We start from the raw sequence: 15160 nt of genomic DNA, 5'->3' as shown, positions 1-15160 counted from the left end.
AACGAAATAAATAGACAAATAAATATACAAATAAGTATACAAATAAATAAATACATAAATAAATAAACACATAAATGAATAAATAAATGAATAAACAAATAATTTTGAGTTGAATTTGAGTTATTTTTTTCTTTGAGCAGGAGTGCCAGATGGCAGCTGCAAATCAGGGCGCAGCGTCTACTTGGACCCTTCTCGGACCCAGCCAGCCCCCCCAGCCAACATTCGGGTCCTGGTTTGACACTGACACACTCGAGAAAGCCAGGATGATGATGAGAGAAATGGAATACAGTAAAATCATTGGCCAGGATGAAGATGGAGACACGTGAGTGAGCAGCCATCAAATATTTTGTATATTCTGAGATTTGTATGTAACGTATGAATGAGTGTTTATTACTAGTGTGATTGTCTGCTAAACTGTGTGTGTTGATGTTTTGTAATCATAGAAAAAATAAACATCCTGAGTCATACAAGTTCTAAGAGGAAACTGGGTCAAATGTATGAGGCTACCCACATGTTTATGGTCACTTGTTAGAAATTATTTCCTAAAAAGTCACTCATTAGAATAATTGCAAATTCTGAGTTATGTTGTTGGCTAATTTTTTTTTTTCCGTTGTTTTGTTTTGGGTCAGCATTCTGCATATCTGCACAGCTAAGGGTCTCAGGGAGTGGGCCTTTGCCGCAGCAGAGAAGCTGAGGGATTTGGGGAAACTTGATGCCAAAGAGCATAAAGGCAAAGTATGGAAAAGCAAGCAATTTCAATACATGGACACATTCTTGAATTGTGAGCAACATTATACATTTGTATTTTGATTTTGCATGAATAGACTGCCTTATTGGTGGCTGTGACAGCAAACCAGCCAGACATTGTTCACGATCTGCTGTCATTTGGAGCGGACATTAATGCTTGTGATGACAAAGGGCAAAATGCTCTTCATCTGGCTGCCCACGATGGCCTACCAAGGATAATGCAGGTATGGGGCTGAACCACTTTGGACTAATATTCTTCACATTTTTAACATTTATTGAATCGTCATTCTTCTTAAAAAAAAAAAACAAAAAAAAGAACCGTGTTAGGGATAATTTGGAAAAAGGGGGAAAAACGTTTATAGATACAGTACAGATAGTTTTTCAAGGTTTCAGTTTAGTTTCTCGGTCATTCGAGTCATGGTAATATGTAAAGGTTGAATCCAGGCAATTTCTATTATTTCTATTTAATCAAATATTTCAAATTTAATCCAAAATCTTTTTTTTTTCTAGGTAATTCTGTCCAATAAACCTGCTGTCAATCTGGAGGCCAGAGATTTTGAAGGTAATGTCTCACTATTACAAAAACATTCTTATATTTATGTACAGTATGAACAGTACTTGTCCAAAGTGTCATCAACATGAATTATTTACTAAAATATTACTATCCCTTGTTCAACTATTGATATTTTTGTGCTAGGTATGACCCCTCTGCACTGTGCAGCCATTTCTCACAGTGTCACCATGAAGGCTTTGTTTGCTTGTGGGATGGCCGATGTTAACCTTCAGGCTAAAGCTGAAGAGAAGCTCTGCTGTGTGCAGGTTCTTCTCAATGCAGGCGCTTCACCACTCAGCCAGGTGGAGTACAAACGACCATCCTCTATCCATTTATTATCTCTGTAAAGTCAAACTCATTTTTGTCACGGGCCGCATCGTAGTCATAGTTACCATCGGAGGTCCATTATAAACGTCAACATGAAACTGTTCAAATATTTTTAAAAGATCAATGGTAACAAAAATTTGTAGCAATATCTGTATTTCTTTAAAAGTGAAGACAATTTGTAAGTTTAGTATTGACACATGACAATTTGTCTTCGGGGGCCACATCAAATGTTGTGACGGGCCATATTCAGCCCCCGGGCCTTGAGTTTGACACTTTTGCTGTAAAGACTTTTAATGGATAATATTAGACATATCTAGTATCACTTGTATTAAAAAAGGGGAACTACCCGAGCCAACCACAATGATGACGTCACTTTTGTTTTCTTTCTAGTGATATTTGTATATTCCAGCGTGACTTATTGTGGTTTTGTTATGGCCTGCCACCAATCTCCCCCACTTGCTAAATTGCAGGAAATCAAAAGTAGCAAGACAGTTCTACACTTGGCTGTGAAGGAAGGGAATGTCGACCTGCTCCACTATCTGCTCAGCATCCCCATGCATAATGTCAAAGACTTTGTCAACATGAAAGTGAGTACCTGCTGTTTACTGCATGAAAAAGTCACTTTGTGGTCCATGTGACTCAGTATCCAATTTCTACTTCAAGGCACACGGCCACACTGCTTTACACATGGCGGCCTGTCTCCATGGCAACCCCAGGCAGGAGGAGATCCTGCGGCTCCTTCTGAGCAAAGGAGCTGATCCTAGCATCCGCAATATGGAAAACGGCCTACCGGCGCATCTTCTGCAGGGTGGCCTGCAAGGGGAGCAGGTGAGCCAAATTCTTTGTTATCAATAAAAATAGAGAAATAAATAACAAAGTAAAAAATATTGTGGTTTTTTTACTCACTCAAATAAATTAAGGAATTATGAAATTAGATCAATGATTACAGGTAAATTAATTCTATTATAAAAAAGTAATTATCCATTAAAAACAGCTAAATTCATTATAGAAAAAAACACATATTTATAGAATATTTTTCAAATTTCTTTCAGCTTAAACTCTTGCTGAAGAAACGTCGACGTCCAGTGGCCCAGCATGACCAGGAATGATTGAAAGTCTTCCATGAAGAAGGGATGACAGAAAGGCGTTTGAGGTTAATTCACATTGGATTTCAACTCTTAAAATGATTCGCCACTAGCTGCTTTTCAAGTACAGAACAAGTTCATATTTATATTTTATTTTCTATGAGGCATTCATATTGAGGACCTTTTATTTCCAATTACAAACCCATGCTGTCTGGAATATTTTTTTTAAATATTTATTTTTCCTCACATTTTGAATTAAGTACATGTCATTCGTCACAATATCAGGTTATGATTATCATCTTTGATATTGTATGAATCTTCTTAGATTGTGGTTGTGTATCTCAGTACCAAAGTTAAATCGGTGACTGGGTGATAGAGTTCTCATTTTGGTAAAATTCTTTGATTTCTATGAAATCAATCGAGGACTCAGAAATCATAATGATGGCATTGGCCGTGATGCTACTGCTGAATTCAATCAGCACATTTACTTATGTTGACATTGATGACATGTTGAAAATGACCTGTATGCATCATACTTCTAGATGTAGTTTACTGTGTAAAACTACTTTAGTTTGTTCTATGTCTCATGACCAAAGCGTGACGCAGTGCATGCCAGTAGTGAGTCATGACCCAAACAAAAGTCATGTTTGGGATATTCTTATGAGCATGGGGGAAATTGAATTACTCAAAGGAAAGTTTAAACAACTGTCACCTTTGCTTCACAAAAATCCCAACATCTCGATTGCTTTGATCAGAAACCACCAAGAGGGTCAAAATTTGAATTTCTGTAATTTCAGTGAGAAAAATATATCTTCTTATGAAACATCACCACTGCTGAGAAATATTATTTCAAAAAATACTCTGACACATAACCTCAAATATGTAAGTCAGGTGATGTCGATTTATGATTTTTAAGATTTTTTTTGTGGCATATTTGGGTTTAGCTAAAACGTGACTTGTTTCCATTTATCCAGATATTTGTGCCTTGGTTGAGATTGGTTCTGTCTGAGTGCTGTTATCCATTAATAATTTACTTAATGGTGATTATCCAATAGCTAAATCACCCGAAAGGAATTGAAGCTACAAAAAACATGTTGACAAACCAAATCCTTCATTCAGTGCATGTGCCAAAAGCAACATCTGTGTTATGACATTGCATGATGAACATGGCTTTGATTTGTTTCATGTTTTCTTTCTTTTTTAAAATATTGAAACCAACTGTGAAAGTCAAATATTTGCGCTTCTGACAAAAGATTAACTTTCTCTTTGTGTTCTTAATTTGGATCTGCAAAAACAAAAACTGCCATGAGTGTGAGAAACATTTGAGTACATTTTTTAATGATCATCCGGGTGCGGTCCAACAACAATAAAACACTTTTATGAATGTTGCACACTTCGGTTCTGATGCCGACCTCTCTTTGCTTCATCATAATACTGCATTTGCTATACGGTTGGAGGAGGCACTGCAGCAAAGGAGAGAGTGGAAAAAAAGAGAGAGACAATTAGAATGTTAGACGATGATTTTAACAGAAAATAAAGTGTGCTCACCGTCTGTCTTTGGTGTTTGAGTATTGGATGATCTGCAAATAGAAAAAGAGAAAAAAGACTTGAGTGCTCAAGTTTTTGGGGCTCGCAAACATGCAGAGGCAACATTGGATCAGGCATAATCAGATTGCGAGAAGGTCTGCAGGTAAGGGGTATTTAGTCACTCCATATTGCAAGTTGTACAAAAGAGTTTAAAATAAACAAATATATTTTTTTTTACTCTGTGTTGTCCAACAAGCGACATGCGATATATTTAGACGTTACACTATACCAACACATGACGAGTGGCCATTCTGAAAATCATAATTCCACAACTCTGTCATGTTTTGGGGAGTGTGTGTTTAATTGAGGAATGATGCAGGTTAGTATATCCTTTGCTTGGTCCACTGCTTCAAAAAGTCAAACTCATACAACATGCACAGGCGCAACATCCACTAAACACTTCTTACTTGGAGGAGGATTTTACACATTTAGTGCATTTGTTACCTGTTTGAGGAATGATACATTGGTTACTAATATATCAGTGTGTACACTCACTGTACACTTCGCCGTACACATGCACGATCTAATGAGATCCAATACGTTGGTGGTACTGAAAATTCAGTATTTGCAAATATAACCATAAATATACGGTGGTAGTACCGTAAAGGTAGTTGAACTAAATAATCAAGTTCCAATAACAGCTGTGATATAATAATAATAATAATAATAATAATAATAATGTGATAGTTTTGTTTCTTAAACTTTATTGAGCCGAGGAACATATTTTACACAAAAATAGAGAGGAAGAAAAAAATAATGATCTTGTCTGAGTTTAGTCACAAATTTAGTTTGAAATCTGGGCCTGTTTTGTTGAACATAAAAGCTGATATTCAAGTTAATTGTATCTACTGCCATCTAGCGGAAAAGCATTTAATTGTTCTGCCTTTCACTTCATAGCTGGTACACAGTATATATATATATATTTTTACTATATTTACTAATATATACTGTATGCATTTTGACTAATATCAATCGTTTCGATCAAAATTAAGCATGACTTATTTCGTTGGATCTCAATAGCTATTCTGTGCACGTGTACCTAATAAAGAGTCCAGTGAGGGTACTACAGTGAAGGTGCAAAATAAGTTAAAAACGTACTTAAGGCTATTAAAATGCCAGCCACAAACATGACAATGGCAAGGACAAGCCCTGTGGTCCTCAAAGTCTCTTCATCTATCAGGGGGACACGATGTAATAAACTTCAAGTAGTTATTATACACATATTTTAATTGGATAAATGGCTTACCATATTCAAAGTCATTGTGATCTCGATACGTTGCTTCTGTGAGTAAAGGGGGGGAAAAAAGAGCATTAAGGGTGTGTGCAGTACAACTGCAGCATTGCATCCACAAATCTCTGGAGTGTTTTTTTTCCCCTCTCTCTCCTCTCAATGCGTTTCTCAGCAGAAAAGATGCACAGCAAAGGAAGGTGGAGCAATAGAATCTAGCACTAGCTATTGTATTTCCTTACAACTATTATTCTGATTATTGGCATTGCGAGCAAAATCTAAAAGCTATCCACTGCATATAGTATGTTTTTTTAATTACATTTTAAATGGATTGCATTTATAATTTCTCTCAAGGCAAATGCAGCAATAACATTTCAAATGCCAGACACTCTTGCAGAAGTAAAATTGGAAAGTAGCAACAGTGCACCAGTCCTAATTAAAAATGCATGAGAGATACATTTTCTGAACCGCTCCAAGAAAATACAAGCTTTAGTATTTGGAGAAAAAAGTAGTCAAGGAACAGTATAGATGCCAACTTTTTGACTACAAACGATTATATTGTGTAAAATGGACTGACCTGTGGTGCTCATGATGTCAGTGTACAGATGCTGAAGAGTTCCTCGGAATCAATTGATGTGCAGGCTGCAGATGGGTGGAAACCTACTGAGCAGTGAGAAGCATAGCCCACCTTCATGTAGGAGGCCCCCTAGTGGCGGTAATTAGGTATCGCGCCAACTTACTCTAAATCTCTGACTGGTGATTCCATTTATTTCTTTTATTTATTTATTTTTCTGCCAGGGGCTGTAGTACAACACTTTCCAAATGGAAGTAAGGTTCTGCACCACTAATGTCTGTCTAATTTGTCAGAGCTGTCCAACTTGTGAGGACAAGAAACATAGTTGGGCCTCAAGCTGTTCAAGTCAATGCACCAGTTTGCTCTTTAAGTCCATACTAGGAAGACAGTTTAGCATATAAATCGAAGAACTACAAAAGGAATGTGTATTATTAGACAAAGTCGCTCTACTAGTGTGTTGAATTGTCTTACAAAGGACAGAAATAGTGTAATAAACAGATAAAGGAAATTTAATGAATGGTCAAATGGCGATTGTGCAATACTACAAGGCATTATTGACTATACAATGTAGTTTGTGTGATAATCTTTCATGGAACTGTTGCTTTAAGTGAATTGTTGCTAAGTGTGCATTAGCATGAGTGTGGCGCAGCCTCTTCCTGTGATCTAATAAAGGCAATATGTCCATCTTTCCCCCCTCCCAGATACACAAATTTGCGGGAAATCCCTGTTTATCAGCAATTGCTGCAGAGGTGGATGAAATGAGATGCAATTTTGCAGATAACCACTCTGTGGACGGCCACTTTGCACCACATAAATCATTCACGTTCACTGCTGGCGACTGTGCCAAATGCAACGTCAGCAGAAGAGTGCAGCAGTGGGCTGCCTCTTGCCACTGCAACACATGGCATATCGTTGACAGTATCATGGCATCCATGAAATATAAATCACAGGAAGCTTTTAAAACAATATTTCACAATGCAGTGTTGCTTGCATCGATGTCAGTGTCACTAAATCTACACATTTTGATTGTACTGTTGCGTAACGCTAACAACTTAGTTTGCAAGAAAGAAAGAAAGGGAAAACAAGAACAAATTGATGGACGTTTTAAAATTAAAATCTTTATTAATGAAAAGATTGTCTTCAGACGATTAGAATATTTGCCGGCATCTGGTGGTAACACTTGGTAACTGCAAGGAGAGTAGGCAGACGCGGTTTGAAAAATTGGCTGCTTAAAATGCTTTTATTTTCTTTAATTCATCTATCTTATTAAATAATTAAAAAATCTGTTATTATATTCTTAAAATGATTAAGTAGTTCTCTTTAAATATTTGGTTATATGATTCGTTGTAAATACTATAAAGACATTACTTATTCATGTTACTTTAATGTATTATTTGATTTGTTCATTATAAATAATATAATTGGTGAAATAATTATATTTCATTTGTATTTTTTGTCATGTATTTATGATTTTTTTTTTTACCAATTTGTGGCAAATAAACCGAGTTTACATAAAGGTTTATCAATTCTGTATTGATTCTGTTAAATAATTAGGCAACCAAAAGAGAATTAATTTAAAGTAAAAAACGTAATGTATTACAAAAAATTATGACATTTAAATATAACCACAGCCCATCTGCCAAGTTTTCAAAATCAAATGTGAAACTTGAGCAAAGGTTTTTCCCCTGCCCTGGTTTAGAGATACTTACCTGCTAAGCTTTGTCTCTGGGGATCATGCTGTTTTAAAAAAAAAAAAAAAATACAGATTCCTTTGTTAATGGAGAGAACACACTGGAATTAAAAAAACTAAAACAAAAAAAAACCAGCATAAATATATTTACCCCTTGGCACACTTGATTCCACATCAGGATTTCGTGACCTAAGCACAATTTATAAATAGTTAAAATAGTCTAGAAAAAATAAAACAAACGACATGCCTGCGCACATGCCTTTGAGAATTTTTACTTACCTTGACTTGTCACTCTTTTTACACACACATTTTCTACCTGTTTGGGAGGAAAACAAATATTCAAAAAAAAAAGTCATAAACTGTATTTGTGACATATTCACATTTGGTTATTGTCACTTTTGTTAAAAGTGTGTGATGATATATTTCATGATGGGAAATAATATTAATATAAGTATTTTTTTTTTTTAAAGGAGACCCAAGTTCAAGGATGGATAATGTGAAATCAGGCAGAAGTGAGGCAGCAGGAAAAAAAAATATTCGGTTATAAACAGAAATGGGCTTCATTCCGAAAAGTAATTGGGCTGCCTTTATTTGCTCAAACCGACAGTCTTTTATGACTATTTTATTTCTCACGTTGCAGTCTCTTCCAGTCAGTGGACAACATGTGAAACCAAGACTTCATTCTTGTAGCTGCACGAGAATGAAAGGTTGATTGGGGAAATCCCAAAGCAGTCTTGTGACCTACATGTTGTCAGGGTAAAGCATCTTGAAAGATAGCACTAATCCTTTATTCGTTTTTATCCATCCACTGGGAGGCGCCAGCGGTGTCTTTCACTGTCTCTCAGCACTCTTATTTATTTTTTATTTTAAGAGCCAAACAGTAAACTTGCACAGCACTGCTCTCGTTTATGTTCTCTTTTTATGCACTGTCTTTATGATTTGTCAGTTTTTCTGGCTATTTTTTTATGATGTTTCTCTGATGTCGACTTCATCAGGAATAACAGAAAAAATTCTGCCCCCCCCCACCCCCTACCCAACTGCATAAAAACAAGTGTGACTAAAAATTATTTACTACATGCTAATTGGTTTTCAGTTGCTGCTTTCCACCCAACGTCAGCTGGAAAGCATCTAGGCCAAACTATTTTCTTGGGATTAAGAATGACTTTTCAAGGGTGACTAGATTTTGTTTTTCTCGATTTCAAATGAGTGCTGCCTGTTATCCAACAGATGCAGTGTCTAACCAAGAGAAGCAACGATTCTTTTCTCATGGGTTGTTCTGTGCTGCCAGGTATGAGGAAAGTTTGAGCGAAGAGATAAGGACCGACCAGTATGAGACATGGAGTGTGAGCGCTGATATGATGCCTTCGCAAATACTCACTGACGATGAGGGCAATGCCCAGCAGGAACAGCACGACGGCGAAAACTAGGCCACCGATCCTCAGAGATTCGTAGTCTGGAACGTTAAATCAAATTCCGATATTGAGTTGCAAATATACAGATTGTTAGATTATGAACACACGTGAAATTAAATGTCAGTCAAAGCTGTCAGTTGGGAAAATTCCTCCACTGCTGGGAGACCAACAGAAATGTGCATGAAACAAACTTTGAATATCAGCGAGAAATTCAGCTAAAGGGCAAGAACTGAGGCCGAATGGGCTGAACCAATTTGACCGCGTGTAGTACGTCAACAGATAAAGATGGATGGTCTTTGGCTACATGTGATCAAATGCCACAATTTAATGAATATGACAACAACTTGGTTGTAGCTGCTACTTTAGTTAGGAACAAAGTTCAAATGGGCTGAGCAGTTAATTAATCTAATGTCAATCTTTAAACAAGATAATTACAGCAACTAGAAATTTATTTCCCGAGGGGAAAAAGGGGGACTAGTTGGGCTGCGCAAAACAAAAAAGATTTGGGGGTTGACTTTGCCTTTAAGGAAATGCAAGTGTGAGTCTGAGCTGGCAGATGTTTTCTTTCAGTTTTGCTTACTTACCATATTCAAAAGGGCTGTCATAGTCTGCTTGAAGAAAACAGAGACAGGAAAGGAGTTGAGCAACACATACATTGAGTAGCACTTGACTTTTGCCTCGGCAATATTTGAACTCAAACGAAACGCACCTATTTCGCTGTCTGCAGCTGAAACTGTGAAGACAAAAAGTAAACAAACATTGTTAAAGAGTAGAAAGTATCAAATGCATATCAAACTAGCTCTGTGTGATTAGGAATAATTTTGCGAGTGGGATACAATTTGATTTGAAGGCTTCTTGACAGCTGCATTTTAAAATGCAAAATTAATCATTCTAAACCCAGCAAGAATTTTCGTTTAAATGGTTCTTTCTTGCTGTGGGGAAAAAATACGAACATGGAAATTTGGGTGACAAATTGATGCAAATCATTTAAGAATCTTTTTTGTTTTTCAAACAAGCAGCGCATGACAGGCATGTAAATGAGCATCAAATCGCCAAAATGTCATGTGAGCAGACCCACCGAGAGCAGAAGTCAACCAGGAGATGAATGGCACGAACAGCAAAAGATCCATTGTAACTGATAAGGAGAAAGGGGAAAAACAAATTAATGAAGTTAACTTTATTTCCCTTTATAAACTGATATACTAGATATTATCAATTAAGTTCAACTGTAATTGGAATTTTATCCGGGTGCCAACATCAGGAGGTAAACCGAGTCTAAATCAACTGGTCCAAGCCAACCAACAAAATATTACAAAAAATAATATGGTGTTCTGTATTATGTAAAAGTGCTGCAAATTTTATTAACCACCCCTGCACTGACTTTACCCGCTTGATATGATAAACCTGGATAGTTGAATATCCAGGCTTCTTTCAAGCTATGGCCAGTTATCAGATTACGGTACATTTTCTAAAACTGCAGAGGTGCTATCATGAAGAAGCACTCAAATGTGACTAACGTGCTATCACGTCAAAGCAGCGACTAGCTGGATGTGTAGATTAGCTTTAGCAAATGGTGCTGGCTTCTGATAAGTGGCACATAGTTGCTTGGTGAAGTTATTGACCTGGTTGTGCATGGTATTTGTGTGTAGTGATGTGTTCATGTCCCACTTATATGTAGAATGTCAAATGCTTGATATAATTATTTCAGTTTGTATAAATTTTTGAATATATATGTGACTTGGTTCTATTGAGTTTGGGAAACACTGCCTAAGAGCAATACACTTTTGAGTCGTGCAGTCAACACCTCCTGACTGGGACTATGAGTGTTCTATTTAAGGCACCTCAAATCTTTTGCAATCCACGATCACCGGTGTTGAGTTGCACGGTATATTTGGCCAGGGGGTTTGACTGTTCTGTTTGTCGGCAGAAACCCACAGGCAGTTTCATCGACATCATTATCTAGCAGGGTATTGTTGTTTTAAAGCGCACACAAATACTTTTGTTTACCGCTCCACAGTGGGTACACTTGAGTTAGAAGTATATCTCCAGCTATGTGCAGAAGGTTGGCAATTTTAAAGACAAATCCGAAGAAGACCCTCAGCGGGAAGCATGCCCGACCATGAGAATCTCAAAATATGAAAAGACAACACACTGGATTTAGAAAAATGAACTCGTGTGAGTGTTGTCCAGTGCAAAAAATGAAAGTTTCTGGAGGGAGAGTCAATAGGCTTTCCTTCCTGGCACAGGCCTGCCTCAACACTGCTGAGATTTTATGCATGACTGCAGTGGGGGTGGGAGCACGACCCTGGAGTAGGGAGAAATGAACACTTCATCCGTGGCAAAATGGGATTAACAACAAAAGCCTGCCAATCAAGTTTAATCAAACAAGCACAGGGTGAGTTATTCAAATAGGCACCGAGCCAATAATTGAATGATGGAGAGGCATTTAATGGAAGACTAAGAGCAACGCTTACAAATAAATTACCTCGGGTTATAATAAAAGAGGATTAACAATGAGTGTTTTAATTGGGGAACACGGCGGTGTCAACCATGAACCAAGATTGAGCTCACGTTCTCGCAAAACAACGCGATAGCTATCGATGACTTCATTCTTGATAAGAGTTTCAGTTTGAATGCAAAAGCATATAAATGAGGTCACAAACTTAATTAAACATCTAGAATATTTGATGAATAATAACAAGCAAGCGCGGGGGGATAAGCACGCTTGTTTATTCATTTGCGAGAGTAAAGCGGATGGAGGTTATTAAATAGTCACATGCTGCCACAGGCATGGATGAATGTTGGGGGTTGGAACTTCAGACGACAAAAAAAAAGTCTCATTCAACTAAAAAAAAATGACTTAAAGTGCAAATGTAGACAGCAAACGCTTGGGCTTTTACATTTAAATGCATCTTTCTAGACTTCTCATACAACGAGGACTTACCACGTTTTAAGCTGCAGATGTTCCCCTCCACCCAACTTATGTGTACTCCTTTCAAAAGTTTCCTTTTCACTTCCAAACAGAAGAGCTGGAATCCGTTGTGAAGTTCCGTAGAAAAAAATAAATAGAAAAATAGATTACATCTAATTTACGAGCAATTGGAGAAACCTCCCTTTAGGGTTTGACTGCGTGTCTTGTTTGGTCCACGGAGGAATGAAGGAGGAGGAGGGGGCGGGCGGATGGTGTGAAGTTACTCCCAGTCTGGACTGGAAATGCAAGTGAACTGTGAAGTAAAACCAAAGGACAATTCATTAGGGACACAAAGAACCATCCTCATCTAACTGAAACTAATTATAGTTGCAGCATTTTAACAATATGTATTTTATTGCAGCATTTATCCATTTTTTTTTTTTTAGGCTCACCAGGTGGTTTGTTTTTCTCATGTATGAAAGCACAAAGAGTCTTTCTATAGTCGGTTTACCACTAACTTAATTTTGGTTGTGGGTGACCTTCAGTCTATTTACACTGCACAAAGGCAAACAATCATCCATGCTCACATTCACACCTATTGGTTATTTAAGTCTTTAACTATTCCAAGTATGCATGTTTGGAGTACCCGGAAAAAAATGCACGCAAGCATGTCAAAACTCCACACACAAAAACAAGAGTTGAGATTGAAACTTTAGAAAAACAGTAGGCCTACGTTTTGATACTTGATACATGTTATGACTCATGAGTACAGCTAATATGTCCTTGAGCTAAAGTCACTCTGTTACAGCAGATCTGCCGCACAGAAAAATCACAAATTACACTTGGGAATATGTTAGTGTTCCACCAAAATAAAAGCAAGATAATACCAATGGGTTGGGTCTGTTGCTGCCCAGCTTCGTTGTCAAGGTCCCCTCCACACCAAACTGACACATTCTCTCCTGTGGGACGAGCAAATATAGAGCTGGCTGGACAACCCGTACAATATGACTCAATATATAGTTGAGTCAGGATTATTGATTGGGGCCTAAATGATGTCGAGGCTAATGAAATAACCTTCGTGTGAATAGTTTGATGAGTGTGGAAAAGGATGGGGATGATTTCCCATGGCCTTCACAAGTCAACAGCACTTAAGCCAATGAAACATCTGCATAGGATTTTGAACTAGCATGATTGACAAGCCATTTACACCTCAGGGGGATTTCATTTTTTTTTTTTTTTGGTGTTCTCAGATGATCTATACAGTTTCAAAGAAACACTTGGGCTTTTCATCCTACAAACTTTCAACATTTTATTTGACAGCTCATATACCAGCCTCAACATGAGGTGCAATGAATTCCAATGCACTGGATGCCTTTACTGAGTTACCTTATTTAGCAACATAAACAATGGAGGCACTCCAAGACCCCATAAGGTTATTTGTTTTTGTGGAGGAAAGCACATACGTTGATTACACTTCTCCCACGTTTCACAACGAAATGTGTCAGCAGTGTGAGGTTTGTGCTAAAGACAATGCAGTCTCCTTCTCCACTAGATGGAGATGTTAGACAAGAAAGGGCTGCTTAAAGGTCAATAAGAGGAACCTATCACTTGTGAATGACAGCCATGACTTGAAACGTTAGAAAATTGAAAATGATCAGAACAAACTTCATACTAAATAGCAACAAAAATATTTCTCTATATTTCCTTATTCGGGTCACCGATTTGACATTTATGACAAGTTTTCGTGTGGTCTTGCTGTGTAAAAGCAATCTCAGTATAATTTTGTTGCCATTGTGTGTCCAGTTTGAGAGGAAGTGACTCGCATTTAAAAAAAAAAAAAAAAAGTAATTCTCTATGGTATGGACCCAGGGCAAAAAGAATTTCAGGTGAGGACTTGAATGAAAATTGCACCTCAATGAGTGTTAAATGTCCTTGGATGACAAGCAGTGATTGGATTGCAAGCTTGGTTGCTTTTGATGGCCATGCCTTGTCAGCCTCACCTGCTTTTTAATCAGTAATTACCATAGGGGATTCTCTGCTATTTCTTAATTAAATTGGACCAAATGCAATTAAAAACCACACACCCTATTCCTTTAAAAGGGCTCTGTGGAGTCCTTGTTTAGTTGTCGCTTTTAAGAGCTTAAGCGGCTGACTGGTCATAGCACTGTCCCATTGCTTCCTGATCTGCACTTGATTATGTGAGAGGTCAAATTAAGTTTGCATAATAAAAGCTGAGTTCATGGAGTAAAAGAAGGTAAGATTTTAACTGTAGTCCTGGTTAGTGTTGCCTCAGATGAGTGGCAATGATATTTCTGTGATAAATTTTGCTTGAGATGATCTTTGTCATTTATTTTAAGGATCCTCAAAAGTTGATTATAGCTAAAGCGACCAATAAGCAATCAGCAATGAACTATGGGTTCTCAGCTTTGCAAGATACTAGAAACAGTCTTGGTATTATATGACATATGTCAGGAAAGTTCCAGGACTGTCACGAATGATTTCTTTCAAATCCAGTAAGCTAACCCATTTACAGAAACTTCTCACTATGCAATATGTTGAAAAGGTGCTTTCTATTATTGTAGCCTATTTACATGGTTGTAATCTTCAATATGCTCGCCTCCTTGCAAAGACTTGTTGAATAGTTGTTTGTGCAGGAACAGAACTCATCATGCACACAAACCACAAACATCCAATTCAGTGTTAGGGCAGTAGAGGAAAAAAATAAATAAGAGGCCAATGCCGTTACACACACAACCACAATGGGGAATCAAAATGGTAATCAGGAAACACTTTCACATCATTCAGTGGTAGTGGCATCATTCAGAACCAACAAAGGGGTAAAATAAGACTTGCATCCTGTGTGGAGGACAGCCACGTGATGGAAAATATTTGTAAGGCCTTTTGTGAGCAGCCAATTTCAGTTGACATTGGGCCAACTTGGACGTACAGTACATGATGGAGACTGACTTGATAAAGGCTACAAATAGAACAATTGCGGATGTGGAAGACAGGAGATGAGCTGCTTAAAAGCCCAATGGATATTATG

At 37.5% G+C, this 15160-nt stretch overlaps 3 protein-coding genes across 7 annotated transcripts in view; 1 reads left to right on the top strand and 2 right to left on the bottom strand.

Annotated features, from left to right (window-relative positions):
* The window catches only part of nfkbid (nuclear factor of kappa light polypeptide gene enhancer in B-cells inhibitor, delta), a 5380-nt gene extending 2148 nt beyond the window's left edge, over positions 1-3232 (top strand). Inside the window, exons 5-12 of the mRNA XM_088388037.1 lie at positions 141-322; positions 630-735; positions 825-971; positions 1258-1309; positions 1445-1602; positions 2098-2214; positions 2291-2455; positions 2680-3232. Coding sequence (XP_088244163.1) covers positions 141-322; positions 630-735; positions 825-971; positions 1258-1309; positions 1445-1602; positions 2098-2214; positions 2291-2455; positions 2680-2736 — 984 coding nt within the window. The 3' untranslated portion in view covers positions 2737-3232. The remainder of the gene's footprint in view (positions 1-140; positions 323-629; positions 736-824; positions 972-1257; positions 1310-1444; positions 1603-2097; positions 2215-2290; positions 2456-2679) is intronic.
* Positions 3233-4022: 790 nt separating this feature from the next.
* On the bottom strand, positions 4023-12291 carry fxyd7 (FXYD domain containing ion transport regulator 7). Of its 3 annotated transcripts, XM_088388044.1 has the most exons (9): positions 12148-12291; positions 10282-10338; positions 9913-9936; positions 9788-9811; positions 9170-9244; positions 8071-8107; positions 7943-7980; positions 7811-7838; positions 7200-7288 (listed from the first exon to the last, which is right to left on the bottom strand). In XM_088388044.1, the coding sequence occupies exons 2-8, from the start codon at positions 10331-10333 to the stop codon at positions 7834-7836; spliced, it is 255 nt and encodes an 84-aa protein (XP_088244170.1). In that variant the 5' UTR covers positions 10334-10338; positions 12148-12291; the 3' UTR covers positions 7200-7288; positions 7811-7833. The 3 variants fall into 3 exon arrangements, with proteins under 3 accessions (XP_088244171.1, XP_088244169.1, XP_088244170.1); XM_088388045.1 differs by lacking the exons at positions 7943-7980; positions 8071-8107; positions 9170-9244; ... (2 more) ...; positions 10282-10338; positions 12148-12291 and adding exons at positions 4023-4175; positions 4261-4292; positions 4707-4743; positions 5398-5472; positions 5546-5581 and having other exon boundaries at positions 6105-7288; positions 7811-7839; XM_088388043.1 differs by lacking the exons at positions 7943-7980; positions 8071-8107; positions 9170-9244; ... (2 more) ...; positions 10282-10338; positions 12148-12291 and adding exons at positions 4023-4175; positions 4261-4292; positions 4707-4743; positions 5398-5472 and having other exon boundaries at positions 5546-7288; positions 7811-7839.
* Positions 12280-15160, bottom strand: part of fcgbp (Fc gamma binding protein) — a 16310-nt gene continuing 13429 nt past the window's right edge. Inside the window, exons 23-24 of one of the 3 annotated variants that reach the window (XM_088388034.1) lie at positions 13002-13073; positions 12280-12427 (exon numbers count right to left, since the gene is read on the bottom strand). In XM_088388034.1, coding sequence (XP_088244160.1) covers positions 13037-13073 — 37 coding nt within the window. In that variant the 3' untranslated portion in view covers positions 12280-12427; positions 13002-13036. The remainder of the gene's footprint in view (positions 12428-13001; positions 13074-15160) is intronic. The other 2 variants (XM_088388031.1, XM_088388032.1) reach the window with 2 other exon arrangements.

This window comes from Syngnathus floridae, chromosome 10 (genome assembly GCF_059516105.1).
Source record: "Syngnathus floridae isolate MCC-2025c chromosome 10, RoL_Sflo_1.0, whole genome shotgun sequence".
In the NCBI taxonomy this organism is placed as follows: domain Eukaryota; kingdom Metazoa; phylum Chordata; class Actinopteri; order Syngnathiformes; family Syngnathidae; genus Syngnathus; species Syngnathus floridae.
The sequence above is the reverse complement of the archived record's forward strand: the minus strand, read 5'-3'. Positions and strand labels throughout refer to the sequence as shown.

Excerpts from the sequence above, each read along its gene's own strand:
- fxyd7 (XM_088388043.1), bottom strand. The coding sequence starts at position 5,645 with ATGCAATGCTGCAGTTGTACTGCACACACCCTTAATGCTCTTTTTTCC. Across the intron at positions 4,293-4,706 it reads TGTGTAAAATCCTCCTCCAA|ATCATCCAATACTCAAACAC; the intron begins GTAAGAAGTGTT and ends TTCTATTTGCAG. Across the intron at positions 4,176-4,260 it reads TCAAACACCAAAGACAGACG|TGCCTCCTCCAACCGTATAG; the intron begins GTGAGCACACTT and ends CCTTTGCTGCAG.